The following is a 17,111-nucleotide window of genomic DNA, read 5'->3' as shown; positions in this document are numbered from 1 at the left end:
AGTGCATTTCATCATACTAAATCCCCTTTAATCCTCGAGCCCGAAAGTATAGTTTCTTGGATCGAGCTTGAATTTTGCATGGTGTTTATGGGACCCAAATAAAAAAGGTCAATGGAGCTGAGTTCAATATTTTGTCCCACCATAGTGTCCATACTTGAGAATGTGGTTAAAAATAGTGAAGCACATGGATCTAGCAGGCTCAATAAAATAAATCATTTGTAATTTTCGGTTCACGTATATCAGAGAACACTTGCTACATACACTTTTTCCAACATTAATTTAATATTGATATATTCAGTTAATCACTTAACATTCTTCTTTTGCATTAAATGTTTATTCACCCTTATTCTGAATAACAACACATTGATTTTTCAACCGAATGTGATTTGTTCGAATCTCAGCTGCCTTTAATTTTGCTAGCGTTATCAAGAATATAAATGAAATATTTATATATTAGTTACAACGAAGAATTCACAAACCTATGAATAGCTTTGCAGTTTCTGTGAAATGTCACCAATTGTTCGTGTTGTTTGTCGTGTGACACACCAAAATAGAGACGACAAATTTACCCACAAATGCTACCCACCCACTGCAGTCGATCATTTTATGAACCTAAGACATCAAAATAACTTTGCCGGCAGGAGGTAGGTCCTCGTACGCCATGGGTCGCTTGTTGCTCGTGCAACGTGCAACATTCCGTGTTTCACGAGCCACCAACGGCGCCACCCCCTTCATAACGGTGATACAAGAAGTCGCACAGAAAATTCTTTCTCACTCCAAGAGAAATAGAAAATTTTTCATTCTATTCACTGTGATGAGGTGTAACTCTGCCAGCAATAGACGAGCCCGCGTAAATGTTTAGCCTACATAGCATAAAACCGCGTGCTTCAGCTGAGTTTTGTTTATAGTCGACAACAAACGGGGCGTCTTCCTCTGTCTCTGTCTGGCACGTTCGTTTGGATTTGGCCAGTGGAATTTTGTTTTCGCTTTAGAAGCGTTGTTCCTTCCGAATGGCTAGTGACTACGAAGGACGTCTAAGTGGCGGCTACCACGCAAGTTCCCACCCATTCGGTGTATTGGTGCGAGATTCGGTTACCTCAGGCAACGGCCCGGCGGTTGAGTTCCCAGCTGAAGACGCAAGCAAAGTACACCGCATGCCTTCCGTCGCTTCGTTACGTGGCTGGAACATGTGCGAATTCCTTCATGCGGAGCTCCAACCATGAAAGTGGTGGTAGTAAATCGGTTCTGCTAGATCCTGGCGTTTATTTGCCGTGTAAGCGCGTCTGTTATATGGCAGAATATGTGATTGTGGCAAAGCCGAGGTCCTGTCTTCGACGCTGATGACGACGACGACGACGACGGGTGCCTCCGTTGAGGTTTTACCCGAGACATTTCAGACAACTTCCAGACGTTGAGTTGGATGGTTTTGCAATTTTGCGGTTCTTGGTCTTGGATACCAAGCCACGCTGATAGTCTTCTGAACGGATTGTTTTCGAAGGGACTTGTTGGTGCGAAGGTGAAGAAAAATCTCGCCAGCAACGATTGCTATTTCACTCGATCCTTCTAGGAATCGCTTTCACTGCTAGGCATTTGCGAGTTCCCAAATTTGTTGTGTACATAACGAAGGATAAGCGAAGGAACACAGGTTACCGGAGTGGTGTCGAGCATTACATAAGGACGTCGTCCATTGACTGCAGCAGAAGTGGGTGAATAGAACTGTGCTCTGTCGCGTTTCAGCAGGCAAAGGAAAATCGAAGCTGCCCCCCACAGTAGCCGAGTGGCCGAAAAGGAGTTCAAGTAGAGCGAAAGTGTGTTAATTAGATGTTCTCGGCTGCCATGAAAATTTCTCAGCGGCTATTCCAGTAGAGATTGTGCAAGAGAAAGGTTGTACTCGGGCAGTTGGTACATTTAAAACGCAAATGCCCGTGTTGAAACTTATCCTTAATCAGTAGTCTAGCGTTAAAAAAATTGATTTTTAAACTTGTGTAAATAGTTCTGTAGATAGTGTGTGAATAAATCTAGCTTCATTGTTTTGTAAAACACTCCAATACCCAGTGAAAGTAACGATTTCGTGAGTGAATTAATTTTGTCAAGGATATCGCATAAAGGAATCGATTTTTCTCGTTCTGGAGTTGATAGCTATTGCAGTTAATTGAAGATCTGGGCTAAAGTTTTAGTTCTGTGCTAAGAAGCTGATTAGTTTATAGGAAGAAATTTAGAAATCAGGTCACCGAGTTGACACACAATGATTCAGTACGTGAACCGTGAAAAATCGCTATAGATCTACTCGTTAGTAGTTTATTGGGGAAGTCCAAATCAAATAAATGAGTAATTCATATCAATGGAAGCAAGGTGTTCTACCCATTTGAATGGTGGACGAAGCGAGAAATAAAAACTCAACTTATTCTTGTCTGTTCGGAGATTGCGAGTGAAGCAATATGGATAAATCTAAAAAGCCTCCAGCCACGGCCGGGGGAACTGGTCCAACGGGAAGTGGGGCGACCAGTGGAGGTGGTGGTACTGCTGCTGGTGGTAGCAGTGCACCCGGTGGTCCAGGAGGAAAGAAAGGCGGTGGCAAGGGTCCGCCCAAAAAGCCCAGTGATAGTGACGCACCGGGAGCCAGCGCCAAAGCGGAAGGAGATTCCACTGGACCAGCCTCCAAGGATGACGCTTCCGCTGCCAACGGCGACAAAAAGTCGGATAAGGCTGACCCTGAGCAACCATCGCAGCCGAAGCCTGGCAGTGCCGGCGCAACGGTCCGCGACGGTGCCCAGAAAGTTCTTACCCTGGCCATGAAGAGCGAATGGGCTCCCGTTGAAGCTGTGCTGAAAGGCTTGGAGAAGGCGGTAGCCGCCGGAGGAGAGGACGCGAACCTGACCCCGCTAGCCGGGGTGATTGATCCGGTAAGTGGTTGCCAGGGAGATCGCTTTATTATTGAGCTGTTGATGGGGTAGTGATTGATTCGTGAGCGACGTGTACTCGGCAAAATATCATCCGCTTGTTTGGGTTTCGATTGTGAAGTAGGCTACTTATGAATACAGAAAACCAAGCGAATGAACTATAAAAAAGGTTTACTGTGACAAATGTATTGATTTTCATGATGCATAGAGCACAAAGATGGTTTAGTGTCGATAATAAATTCAAGCTATGCGTTGAAGTTAAATACCCGGGGTCCTCGTTTCCTCATATTTTCATAGATATTATTCAAATCGTCATATTACTAGAGGATTCTTCCTAAGGAAAATTAATTTTAAACTTGAGTAAAAAACTAGAAAGTTTATTTGTAAAAAAAACTAACATAAATATTCAACTTTGTATACAGTTAAAAGTCAAGTTCAGAATAATTTTTCCGTTTATTTCGCATCTTTGCTCTAAGCGACATTTCAAAAACTTATGGGACCATAAGACCTTTCGTTTGAATCTAAGTTTGTGAAAATCGGTTTAACCGTCTCTAAGTTCCGTTTTTGAGTTTTTGACCACTATTCCCGATGCTTCTGGAACCGGAAAAATGGAACCAATGTTGCCAAAATCTCTTTGTTTGAGCGGTAACTAACGTGACCTACGAATTGAAATAATTTTAAACCAAATTTGGAAGATTTTTTCCCCTTTGTTGAAACGTCGTTCTACATAATGGTTTTAAATTTTAAACACACTTTACCCTCTTGCTCCGGAACCGGAAGACGGATTCGGATAAAATTCAATAGCGACCTATGGGACCACAAGATTGGCCTTTTATTGGAGCAATTATGTGGTAGTATATCAAGTGAGTTCAGTTTTGGAATTTTTGACTACTTTTTTCTGTTAAGTTTTTGCAATGACTGAGCGGAAACATATATTGGAGAAGCCAAATGAATGAAAAACTACCAGAAAAGATGAATTTTTGGAAAAAGATACGCTCAAAGACAGGACTCGAACCTGCGTTCTTATACATTCCGTGCATACGCGCTACCATTTCGCCACTCTGAGCTTGTTTTAGTCACTCTAAAACGCGAAACAGACATAGTATCAACGTGCATCGAACATGGTCTACATCCTGGCCGTCACCCGACCGATACCTTACATCCAAACATCTTCTCTGTCTATCAAACACTAGTCTTCTCGCTTTATACCTATTTCTTCGATCAAGCATCGAGTAGGAGAGTGTATTTATAATCGCTTGTCACCTTCTTTAATGGTGCCAGTTGCTGGCTGGACATCGTCAGCGACAGACTCCTATGAAGGTTGTATTGATTGTCTGCCATTTCCTACCAGAAGCAGGTTGTTACGGAAAATCAAACCGCAATTGTTTTTAACGATTTTCTGTATTTCCGGAACCGGGAGCTAGGAACTGGTACAACCGAAGTCGGTTCGCGTGGTCCGTTACTAACAGAACTTATAAATTGATACCGGTTTGAACAAGTTTCAACAAATGTAAGTAATCGTCGTATACTTGTATTGGGAGTACGAATTAATTCGATCCGCTTTTTGGATCAAAAATGCTTTTATTTCAAAATAAATAGACTTTAGAGATTAATCAAAGTATCGTCCATCGCTAGTTACCACTTTTTCCCACCTCTCAGGAAACTTTCAAATTCCATCTCGAAAAAATGTCTCGTCTTTTGAGGTGATCCAAGTTTGAAGCCAGTTTTCGATATCGGCGAAAAAAGCAAACCGATTAAGGAGTGTATCCAAAATAAGCTATCCACAAATTTTTCTTTCAAATCACTATAAAAAACGATATTTTATTCAAACAAAAAATTGATCCTTTATTGTACGAGGTCAAACTTGAGCATAATGAACTTCGAGAAAATTATAAAATTCATCTTCACTCGATTTCAAAGATCGAGCATTCCAATTTAAAATATTCGAAAAATTATTTAACATTACTGTTAAATTTTAAATTCATTATAATATTATTTGCAAATTGTCATCCGATTTTAAATGCTTCAAAAAGTGATGAAGTCGAATTCATTCGAAAATTTGAAAAAGTTGATCTTGTAGGTAGATCATTTCATTTTCAGTTATATTTTCAGTTAAATCAACTTAATTTAAAGAAGCGAATGGCATTGAAGGAATATTTGTAGGTAGACTGCCATTAATAAATTGTTTTCGTTAGAAAACGAACTGCAAAACGTTCCTGTGTTTTGATTATTTACATTAGAAGAATTAAGTGGTAGATTTCTACCTGTTATACTAGCATAACTGACATTAAAAGAAGATGATGACGAGGTCGATCTACCTGTCAATAAATTGTTTTCGTTAGAAGACGAATTGGAAGGCGTACCTGGTTTTTGTTTTAAATTCGAAGAAATAAGTGTCTTAGAAGAATTAGGCGTGGCATTTGTAACGTTTTTTTTTTATTTTCAGGTATGTTCTGTAAATTTAAGGTCGTTGATTGGACTTGTTGTCTAAGCGAACGAGCGTTTAAAATTTTTTCCCTGACAGGACATTTCAAATAATTGGATTTATGATTTCCATCGCAATTTGAACATGAAAATTTATCAATGGTTTCATTCATTGAACAAACGTCTTTCGAATGCGATTTACCACAATTCAAACACCTTATATCCATATGACAATTTTTCGAAGCCTTGGCAACGACGACATTGCGTTAACTTTGCAATACGATTATGCCGTATATAATGTTCCCAATGAATTTTAATGTGGGAAATGAAACGATCTTTTTCTAAAGTTTTCAAATTGTTTACATCACTTCGATTGAAGTGTATTAGGTAAAGTTCATGGGAAATTCCAGAGCGTGGGATAGAAGTACCATTCGCTGTTTTTTTTTTTAATAAGTATTACTTGGGAAGGGGCAAAACCAAGCAATTCTTTTAGTTCATTTTTAATTTCATCAGTACTTTGATCATTTGATAAGCCTTTCAAGACAGCCTTGAAGGGTCTGTCTGATTTTATCTCATATGAATAAAATTTATGAAATTTCTCGGACAAATATCGAATAAGGCGTTCGTAAGCTTCAAATCCATCAACCAAGACTCGACATTCTCCTCTTCGTCCGATTTGTAATGATACTTTTACTTCCGGGAGAAAAGTAGAAAGCTCTATCCGGAATGCTTTGAAGTCGGAAATCATTACCGTCACTGGTGGCATAGATTGTTGTTTCTTCCCAGAACGACAAGCGTCCATTTTGGGAATTTTTGAAGAATTTTCTTCTATGTCGCTACTATCGGATTCAGGAAGAATCTCGTAAATATTGTTAGACGGCATAGGATCAACGGAAGGGAACTCCGTCCGTTGTCTTTTATTTTTACATTCAGATTCCATAAGATCGTGAATGTTATTAGAAAAATGTTGAATAACGGATTGTGATTTATTCCGTATTGAATTATTTTTAGCCTTAGGCTTATTGCCTTTCCGGTTGGACGCAGGCATTTTTGAAATGAGTAAAATTTGAAATTAATTTAACTAAATTAGTCTACCATTAGACTCCTAGTTTGGAAAAGTCTTGATAAAAACTGATTTTGTGGTAGTCTTAATAAAGGCTGATTAGTTCGAAGAATAGTTCTTTGAATAGCTAGCCTTAAAAAAGGCTGATTAATTTCTTAGTCACTCTAATATCACTCTTTGTATAGCCTTGAGAAAGGCTGACTAATTGTTAGTCTTCAAAAAGTCTGTTAGTGATTCAGGTAGCCTTGAAAAAGACTGAAGCCTTGAATCAATGAAACTCTAGGTAGCCAGAAAAAAATTCCAGGAGCCAAGAGCTATACGCATGCGGTGCGAACGACTGTTCAACACCGACTGATTGAAGCCAGTTTTGAACTTAGTTTCAACGTTGTTGAACTGAGAATCGAGTCAGTTTTGAACCTCGTTTTTATATCAGGTTTGATCAAACGCCTCGCTACAAAGTTAGGACCCAACACAGTTTCGTGAAAAGTGTTTGTTGATGAAACCACCCTAGGTCAACTTGATATTCTCAAGTAAAAACGACAGTAGTGACAAGCGATTTTCGGTGCAACAAACAACGAAGCAGCACGTGCTCAGTTATTCATGCAATCAACGATCGAACAAAGATTTCCTAAATTATTTTTCGTTATGGCGGAAGAAGATTATTTTATTGTTATCGAAGTTCTAAGAGGAGCAGTTTTTCAACAGAATGCGCTTTCGGATCAACTATCGGAACTGGGTTCTTGTGAACAAATGTTGGTAAGAGGTTTCGAAAATATTAGAAATTACTGGCAAGTATAAAGTCAATGAAAGTGCATTAAATGAGTTTTGAGAATATGTCGAGTTATGTCTACACATTTGTTATGAATTTGAGATGAAAATGCTTAGAAAAAATGAAAACACCTGAAATTTAAGAGGCCTTGGAACTTTCTATTTGAATCCAGATTGGTGAATATGTGTTCAGCCTGTTCCTCGGAGATGAAAATTAGTGACATTATTCGACATTTGACAAGTAATTGCATAACCATTCTACCTAAGAATGGCAAAAAATACTGCATTTGTCAAGCAACATTAAATCTGTTGAAAAGTTGGAACGCTTTTGTGCATGCAAATGTTTCCATTCAGTGGAACCCAAATGGTCGCGGCGCTTCCGTACATAGCACTCCTAGGCCATTGACCGTTAGACAGTTTCTGCATTGCAAATCACTTTACCATGGCACAGTCACCGTAGATTCCAGAAAAAAAACTCAAAGGACAAACTCCACACTGCTTTGACGATGGTTCGCGAACGGTTTTTCCAGAGTTCTGTGTCACTTGACCGTATAAATATATTGCATAACAGCCACTACTCGGTGAACAACGATGGGACACAAAGCTTATGCAACCGGTCAGTGCGACATTTCGGAACTGAGTCAACTTTAAAGCATATTTTCAGCACATTAAACTACTGCCGCAAATAGAATCGGGCAAAGGGTTGATTCATTATCCATTCTATCCTGGCATTACCGACTGGAGCACTGTCGAAGGACGTTCTACCTACAACGGTTCCAGTCGGCATCTTGACCAATCCCAAGCAAACAAAAAGCCCAGTTGCAAAAATATGTGGAGCAAGATTTACCGTTGCCACTGCTACTGCCGTCAGAGTTGGTTTCTTCGAAAACATAAATTCTTTTGGGCACCACACGAAGGCTTTTTTTCCATTTTCTTACCTTCCTGCTCGGCACGCACACATGTTGAGCGCAGTGTGATGTCGTAAGGGTTTTCCGATTTTCTGGGGTGCCCCGTTAAACGGCCCCAGCAGCAGCAGTAGCATTAGGTCGGAAGTGGTCAGTCATTCGCTAGGGTTATACTGCTGCAATTAATTGCCATGATACGGTACCCGGATTGTCCGGAGTTTTTTTTTCGTGAGCTGATTCGCCTTGAAGTGCCTACGAAATCGTCCGAGGGATATTAACAAACGGCAATTTGCGCTTTTGTTTCCGTACTGAAATCAGTAATCGGCAGCATTAGTGCTCGCTATTCGGTACTGTATAACTACCCACTATCGTGTTTAAAGTTCAATTAACATATTTAGTTTCGTGGAAAACGCGACCGTCATTTGGGAGCTACGCTTTCCATTGGCTGTCAAATTTGGGTTAGCTGTAGTCATACACATGACGCCGCCAACGGCGAAATGAAAGAACCGTCTGGCAATGGGTGGTGATATGAGTTGGAGGTTCCGTTATACAGTGACTTACAGAGAAAATCATTGCTCCACTTATTTTATCTTTCTTATATGTGGCGCCTTTGGCATAACTCTACAACTCAGTATTATAGTCTCGTTCATTCGACGCGATTCTTCAAGATAGTAAAATGTCAGAAGTTACTGCAAAATTGAAAGAAAAATCTGTTTCAATCCTCCTACTGGTGTAAAGATGTTTTTCTCATAATCGGTCGTATGAAAAAAATCCGTTTTTGACAGTCTTGACCACTGCTTTCGATGTTTGCGGAATAGAAACGTCATACTTTTTTGCATCATCATTTTAAACGATTTATAACACTCATCATCTTACAATACTCGAACTTAAAGCTGGATCTGAATACAATTTAATCGTCGATGTGATTAAAGTGATGTTCGATAAATTCACACACGATTCTGAATAATCATACTCATGATTATCTGCCATGCAACGAATTTCACTAAAACGTGATGATTTTCAGATATCGGAAGGGATTATATTGTTTTTACCTTTTTTTATATATATAAAAAATAGGTATAGAATTCGCTCAAACTTTCGAAAAATTTTCCGAGGCCCGGAGGGCCGAATGTCATATACCAATCGATTCAGCTCGACGAACTGAGCAAATGTCTGTGTGTGTATGTGTGTGTGTGTGTGTGTGTGTGTGTGTGTGTGTGTGTGTGTGTGTGTGTGTGTGTGTGTGTGTGTGTGTGTGTGTGTGTGTGTGTGTGTGTGTGTGTGTGTGTGTGTGTGTGTGTGTGTGTGTGTGTGTTGTCAACTAAGAGGTCGAGATCTCAGAGATGGCTGGACCGATTTTGATCAAACTAGTCGCAAATGAAAGGTCTCCCCGTCACCCAAAACGCTATTGAATGGTTTTGAGATCGGATGTTTACTTTTTGAGTCATTCGAAGTTTTATGTCAAAATTTTCAGTTTTTTGACAGTATCTGTCACAATTGACCTTGAAAACAGAATATGTTTTCAGACTTAGATTCCGCACGATAATACCTATCCAACAAGCCATAGATTGTTAAAATCCGTCCATTTTTAACGGAGATATCGAAATTTTTGTGTAAACGACTTTTCCGCCTATTCCAGCAGTAGGAGTTTTGAGCGCTGTATGACAAAGCGATGCTTGGGAGCAACGGAAAACACGATTTTTTATTCTGTTACATACAATTGTTTCTAAGTACCAAAAAGACTGTGTACAGCATCCTTTTTCATGACAATTTGCCTCGGACCGATTTTAGCAAGGCTCGTTTTTGGCAACATAATCGTTCGAATATAACATATATAAACCAGATGATGGCAGATTTTTTTAAATTACATTGTTTTAAACTACTTACAGCAATAAATGCTGGAAGAACATAACATCCATATACCATTCGAATCAGTTCGTCGAGATCAGCAATTGCGTGTGTGACAAATAATTTCACTCAATTTTCTCGGAAAATTTCTTTTCTACAAATTCAGATTCATACGAAAATTCGTATGCTCCCAAACAAAGATCCTGAATTATGTTTGGTTTCGACCTCTGGTTCCGGAACTACAGGATGATATATGAAACGAAATCAAAATTGTGTAACTCATTCTTCTCGTAGGTGGCTGAACCGATCTAAGATTCAAATGAAATCTAAGAATCATCTAAGATGCAAATGAAAAGTTTCAAGATTCTTTAAAACATCTTGCTCTTCAGTCAGATCCAACTTCCGGTTTCGGGGATACAGGGTGATTAGTATAAAAATGTCTATTCCACATAAATTAATCAGGTTTATCGGGTTAGCAGATTTGGATTGTTGATAAAAAAATTAACTTTTTTCAGTTTTAGTGGTGTTCAGTTGTCGATTCAGAAGGCACCTAAAAATTTAATTCATGCTATGATTTCTCAAAGATGTCTTCACTGATTTTCAAATATTTTGAAACTAATGTAAACTATACAGCTATTCAGGTGAATTTATCTGACTTCGGCCATACCGATTTTTGAATTCCGGTTCCAGTATAAAATCGTTTCTCAAAGCTCAATCGTTTTCTCAAAAAAGCCTAATCAAATTTCAGAAACAAAAATTCAAATTGAATTAAACTTATATACAAAATTAATTAGTTTTATACATACATACAAAAACTAATGAATTTTATCCAATTAAGCTTCAAAGTTGTACTCAAAACTGTTGTAATTTATTCGTCTTATAGCCATACGAATCGGTTTGGGTTATGCTGGTTCCTGAATACCGGCTCTGGAAGTACCTTAAATTACCGTAAACTCTAAAGTGGAACTCACTTCGACATATCATGAAAAGTTTAATCGATTGTAACCTTTTTAGATAGAGTAATGAGTGATTAAAATGTCAAATTGCAGCTTAAAACGACGGTCATTAGAATAATGTCATGAAAACCGAAGAATATTCATGAAAAAAACACATGCGGATTGATGAAAAAAGGTATCATCTCACTGATAGGTGGATTAAGCACGTTTTATGTATATATAATTTTCCTTCTCCGCCTATTGCTTTGTGGCCGTGGGAGTCATCCCAAAGGCCCCCTTGTGGATGGCCAACAGGTTTTTCTCCTTGGTTTTTTAGGTGGGTTGGATTCGCCGTTGCTGGTGCGCACACCTGGGCGCACACCCAACCAACGAAGGCTCGGCGAGTGGCCCGCATGCTGGTCATCGACTGGAGCGGTCTTCCGTAGGCAGTGATGGTGATGTTACGGAAGAGAAAGAAAAAAAGTAAATATTATGGAAAGCGAGGTAAAAAGGGGATATGGAAACAAAATGTCTGGAAACTACAGAGATCTAATTAGTTGCCATCGAGGTGGTGAAGATATAGTTTACATTTGATTCAAAATGTTCGAAAATTAGTGCAGACTGACTAAAAAGCAAGATGTATTATAGAATCTTAACACCTTTCATTTGAATCTTAGATGGTTCTTAGATTTCATTTGAACCTTAGATCGGTTCAGCCATCTATGAGAAAAATGAGTTACACTATTTTAATTTCGTTTGACATATCATCCTGTAGCAATCAGGAACCAGAAGTCAGATCCAGACGTAATTCAGGAACTTTGTTTGGAAGCACTTCTCGTATGAATCTGAGTTTGCAGAAAATTGTTGAATCATCTCTGAAAAAATTGAGTAAAATTATTTTCCACACAGGCATTTGCTGATCTCGACGAACTGATTCGATTGGTATATGGGTGTTATGTTCTTCCAGCATTCATTACTGTCAGTAGCTTAAATCAATATAATTATGCAATTGTTTTTAACTCGAAAATGCTGCCATCTTGGCCATCATCTGATTTACATGTCATATTCGAACGATTATGTTGCCAAAAACGAACCGTGCTAAAATCAGTCCCAGGCAAAATGCCATGAAAAAGGATGTTGTACACAGTCTTTTTGGTGCTTAGAAACAATTGCAAGTAACAGTATAAAAAATCGTGTTTCACGTTGCTCCCAAGCTTTGTCATACAGTGCTTAAAATTCCTACTACTGGAATAAGGGGAAAAGTTTCTTACACAAAAATATCGATATCTTTGTTAAAAATGAACGGATTTTAACAATATATGGCTTTTTGGATAGCTATTACCGTAAGGAATCTAAGTCTGGAAACATATTCTGTTTTCAAGGTCAAGTGTGACAGATACTGTCAAAATAATTTTGACATAAAACTTCGTATAACTCAAAAAGTAAACATCCGATCTCAAAATCATTCAATAGCGTTCTGGGTGACGGGGAGATCTTTCATTTGCGACTAGTTTGATCAAAATCGGTCCAGCCATCTCTGAGATCTCGACCTCTTAGTTGACTACACACATACAGACACACACACGGACATTTGCTCAGTTCGTCGAGCTGAATCGATTGGTATATAACACTCAGCCCTCCGGGCCTCGGAAAATGTTTCTAAAGTTTGAACGAATTCTATACCTATTTTTTATATATATAAAAAAGGTAAAAACTTTGACTGATTACAGTAACAAAAGATTTTATTTTAATTCCAGCTGAAACATTTAATCCCATGCACTATATCGATTAAATCTAATAAAATGCTATTTATTTTTAATTTGATTCTTAGAAAGAACAGGGGCTCAGGACTCTGCTTGTTTTGAACACAGAGCAGGTGGAGTGTTTGAATGGCACGTTTGAATGGGCACAGCGAAATCCTGTGCTCCTGTTACTTCTGTGCTAGATATTCAAGCTAAATATAAAAATATTTTGAATATTTGAACTATTGCTTCCATCTTTCGTTATACTTGGTATTATTCGCAGCATCAATGGGATACTTGTTTTCATTGACGATATTATTACAGCACCTCTCACCTCATATCATCAGTGAAAATCGCTGCATGGCTCATATTCGCGATATTGAACGGAAATAGATTTTGGCCAAACACTGTTTGAGTGATCATAATTATCGTTGATTTTGCAGACAGTGGTGTTGAAACGGTGTTGAAAATCGGACATAATTATTTTCAGCGGTAACATTTGATCATTTGATATTTTTCAAACACTGCTCAGGAGACGTGAAAGGTGTGTGCTCTGTCATGTTTTTGAAAACGTTTTTATTATGATATGTTTAAAATTTTGGACTGCATCATCCATGCCCCAAACGGAGTTTTTTGTGATCATAAGCGGTTACCATGAAATCATAAAAACCGAATTTCTCATCAAAGCAGACACAAACTTCAGTTTTACATGCCAATTGCTGTGATATGAAGTCACCATACAAAAAACTACAGCTAGCTTTAATTTATGTCATATGTAACTAGTTTAGCTTAGTCTGTAAATGAATGATTTTGCAAACAAATTGTGCGATAGGTAAATTTTTTTCTGAAAAATTTGTATTCGAATACCGTTTTGGCCTTTCTCGTTTTTTTGAAAAATTGATTCGTTGGTTTTTATGCTCTCGTGGTGAACGCTAATGTCAACTAAAAAGTCGTTTTGGGCATCATGTGAGAAAACATTTTAATTAACTGAATATTCTCATACCAAGAAAAAAACTAATGATTCATTCATGGATAGAATAGAACAAATAATTCACTTGAATAATATCTATGATCATTTTCCTTCAAAATTAGATACAAATTTTCGTTTCGATAAGATATGTCCTCGGGCTAATTTTGATCAGTGTATTACTGACTAAAAGTAACACCTGTAACGCTTCGTAACGCCAATAACTTACAGAAAAGTAACACATGTAACACTTTGTAACATCTATAACTAACAGAAAATTAACGCATGCTAATGCCTATAAGTTACAAAAAAGTAATGTTTGAAACGCTTCGTAACGTCTATAAATTACGAAAAAGTAAAGCATGTAACGCTTCGCTTCGTATCGCCTATACCTTACAGAAACGTAACGCATGCAATGCTTTGTAAAGCTTATAACTTACCAAAAAATAACACATATAACGCTTCGTAACGCTTATTACTGACTAATAAGTAACACATGTAACACTTCCTAACGTCAATAACATACAAAAAAGTAACGCATGTAACACTTTATGACGTCTATAATTTACTAAAAAGTAACGCATCATAATGCCTACAAGTAACAAAGAAGTAACGTATGGAACGCTTGGTAACGTCTATAAATTACAAAAAATAATGCATGTAACGCTTCGTATCGCCTTTAATTTACAAAAAAACGCATGTAAAGCTTCGTAACTCCTGTAACTTACAAAAAAAACGTACGTAACGCTTCGTAACACACATAATGTACAAAAAAGTAACGCTTGTAACGCAGCGTAACGTCTATAAATTACAAAAACGTTAAGCATGTAACTCTCTGTAACGCCTTTAACTTACTAAAAAGTACGGGTGTGTAATATCAGAGACATAACTGGATGTCGTGAATACGAATAAAACTGACACACTTTCTTTATACTTCCGAATTCGAACTGGTAGTTGATCGATTGCGTGAATCGTGCAACTTTCCCCTTTTTCACTACTAGAATTTTAAACGATGCGCCTAGACTAAATTACAGATTAGTTACATTAAACATTCTTAAACGCAATTAAATGTAATGAAACAACTAGATAGTTCTTTATAATAAAAATGGGCCGTAAAGTAAAATTTCGCATAATTTTTTAGGAGTATTATTATGGTTCTAAAAAGAACCGATTTGAAGAATTCTGGAATTAGGAACTGGACCTGAGCTCAAGAACTAAATTCAGAACTTAGAACAGACTTAGAATTCAGTATGATTTTAGTTCTAGAACTACAATTTCGAAACTAAAATCAGTTTCGAAATCTTTTTCCAGAATCCAGTTCAGCACGCAGTCTCTGAATTCTAAACCCGGAGCTAAGCTCTCAAACTTGAAGACGGTTTTTCGCCTCGACCATCAAAATGGGTTGTATAAAGTACAGTAAAGCAAAATTTCGCATAATTCTTTGAGAGTATTATTATGGTTTTAAAAAGAACCGAATAGAATTCTAGAATAAGGAACTGGACCTGAGTTCAAGAACTAAATTTAGAACCAAGAACAGAAGTTCTGCTTTCATTGCCGACTGCTCCACCTGACGACTAAAGTCCAAATGAGAGATGCGACCTGAGCGTTTGAGGTTTTTAACCACGCAGAAGGTGCACTCTCCGAAGCTGCTGGTCCCACGACGTCTGCTTGCATCCAACGCTCAAGAAGAAATGATCGAATATCATTTTTTTGCATAAATATCTGTTTATTAATCTTATTTTTTTGTATTACATCAACATTTTACAGTACAAGTGTTTTGAACCTTTTGCCTTTCATCTTTGTTGTTCATACGATTCGTTATTAATATTAGGTGTTTTAGTTACTCTTGTTTTACATACTAATGTTTAATCATAATATTTATTTTAATTATTTATAAAATATCTACCTACTTATAACTATCCCGAACCTAATACGTACAAATTTTGAATTATTTGTATTTCAGAGATTGAGCACCTCTCTTCAAATTTCGTGCAGTATTGTTCGAATTTTTGTTCTAGTATATCCAGTGAGGCCATCTCATGTACTTCACTAGTCCTTGTCCAAGGGGGTAGATTTAGAATCATCTTTAAGATCTTACTTTGAATGCGCTGAAGCCTAAGTTTGTGTGTTCGTGCACAGCCCCGCCAAACAGGGACTGCGTATTCAATTGCGGGGTAGATGATTTGTTTATAGACAGCCATCTGATTCTTCAGGCAAAGTTTAGATGTTCTACAAATCAGCGGATCATTGCCGTTTCAACCTTCCGAGCGAACGGACGTGATTTGGATTTACTGCGAAAGCATTGAAAAGCAGTTGTGTGTGTGTGATAAAGTGGTCGGACGATATTGTGTGATAGACAATAGTGCTTTTTCCTCTGAGAGGTTTTTTTTTCGAATTATATAATAGAACAGTGCCTTATTGCGAGCGGTCGATCGAAACGGTACCGTTAGCCGATTATTGTTTCGCCGATCAAGGCCAAGTGTGAGGATTATAAACAAGCGGCCATTGTGTGAGGATTATAAATAAGTGTGCCTTTTCCTCTCGGAGGTTTTTTGCACACCATCAAAGCGGCGATACGCCGATCGACGAAGTCCAGCTTGGTGTCCCCCGTTGGATCTTAGTTAAGTACCTTTACGTCGTTTATTTTTATTTCTTTATTTGACCATTATATTTCCCCCCGAATCATTTGTTTTTGCGCGGAAGTAGTTCCGCTATGCCTATTTTAAATCCTGCCCCCCCCGCTCCCGATGTTCAAATGGAGACTTCCCTTGTCAGTAAAAAGTCCCGCATAAAGAGCTATCCTGATGGGCTCGCACTACCGGCCGGGCCTTACGCGGTCTATTTCCGGACCAAATCAAAGGAAAAAAAACTGAATATTTTAAAAATATCGCGGGACCTGAATTCGCGATATAATACCATAAAAAGTATAGATAGAATACGGCCAGACAAGCTCAGGGTCCTGTTTACCAGCTCAAAACAGGCTAATGAGCTTGTTCAAAAGGATCCTTTTACGCTGGAGTACCGCGTCTACGTGCCAGCTCGTGAAGTCGAAATCGACGGTGTGGTCACCGATTCGAGTTTGACTTGCGAGGATATTCTTAAGTACGGGGCGGGTTGTTTTAAAGACCCCTCACTTAAGAATGTCAAGATACTGGATTGCAAGCGATTGCATTCAGTATCGATCGCCGGGGATGGAACAAAGTCTTATCCCCAATCAGACTCTTATCGTGTGACCTTCGCCGGCACTGCTTTGCCCAACTACATCCTCTTGGACCGGGTTCGTTTGCCTGTTCGTTTATTTGTACCCCGGATAATGAATTGTACCAATTGCAAACAACTGGGGCATACAGCTACTCATTGCAGCAATAAGCCACGTTGTGCTAACTGTGGGGAAGCTCATGCGGACGGCTCTTGCGGTAAGGATGCTGAAAAGTGTCTCTACTGTAAGGAGGGTCCGCATGACCTCTCTGACTGTCCCGCTTACAAACTGCGAGGAGATCGGATGAAGCGTTCCCTGAAGGAACACTCCAAGCGTTCCTTTGCCGAGATGGTTAAGAGT

General features: G+C 38.5%; 1 protein-coding gene across 4 annotated transcripts in view; it reads left to right on the top strand.

Annotated features, from left to right (window-relative positions):
* Positions 1 to 1,433: 1,433 nt before the first annotated feature.
* LOC131428201 (serine/threonine-protein phosphatase 6 regulatory ankyrin repeat subunit A) overlaps positions 1,434 to 17,111 on the top strand; it is a 169,908-nt gene continuing 154,230 nt past the window's right edge. For 3 of the 4 annotated variants that reach the window (XM_058591938.1, XM_058591945.1, XM_058591944.1), the window contains exon 1: positions 1,434 to 2,903. In XM_058591938.1, coding sequence (XP_058447921.1) covers positions 2,439 to 2,903 — 465 coding nt within the window. In that variant the 5' untranslated portion in view covers positions 1,434 to 2,438. The remainder of the gene's footprint in view (positions 2,904 to 17,111) is intronic. The other variant, XM_058591937.1, reaches the window with a different exon arrangement.

This window comes from Malaya genurostris, chromosome 2, assembly GCF_030247185.1.
Source record: "Malaya genurostris strain Urasoe2022 chromosome 2, Malgen_1.1, whole genome shotgun sequence".
Classification (NCBI taxonomy): domain Eukaryota; kingdom Metazoa; phylum Arthropoda; class Insecta; order Diptera; family Culicidae; genus Malaya; species Malaya genurostris.
Note: the sequence above shows the minus strand (reverse complement) of the source record. Positions and strands in the feature narration are given on the sequence as shown.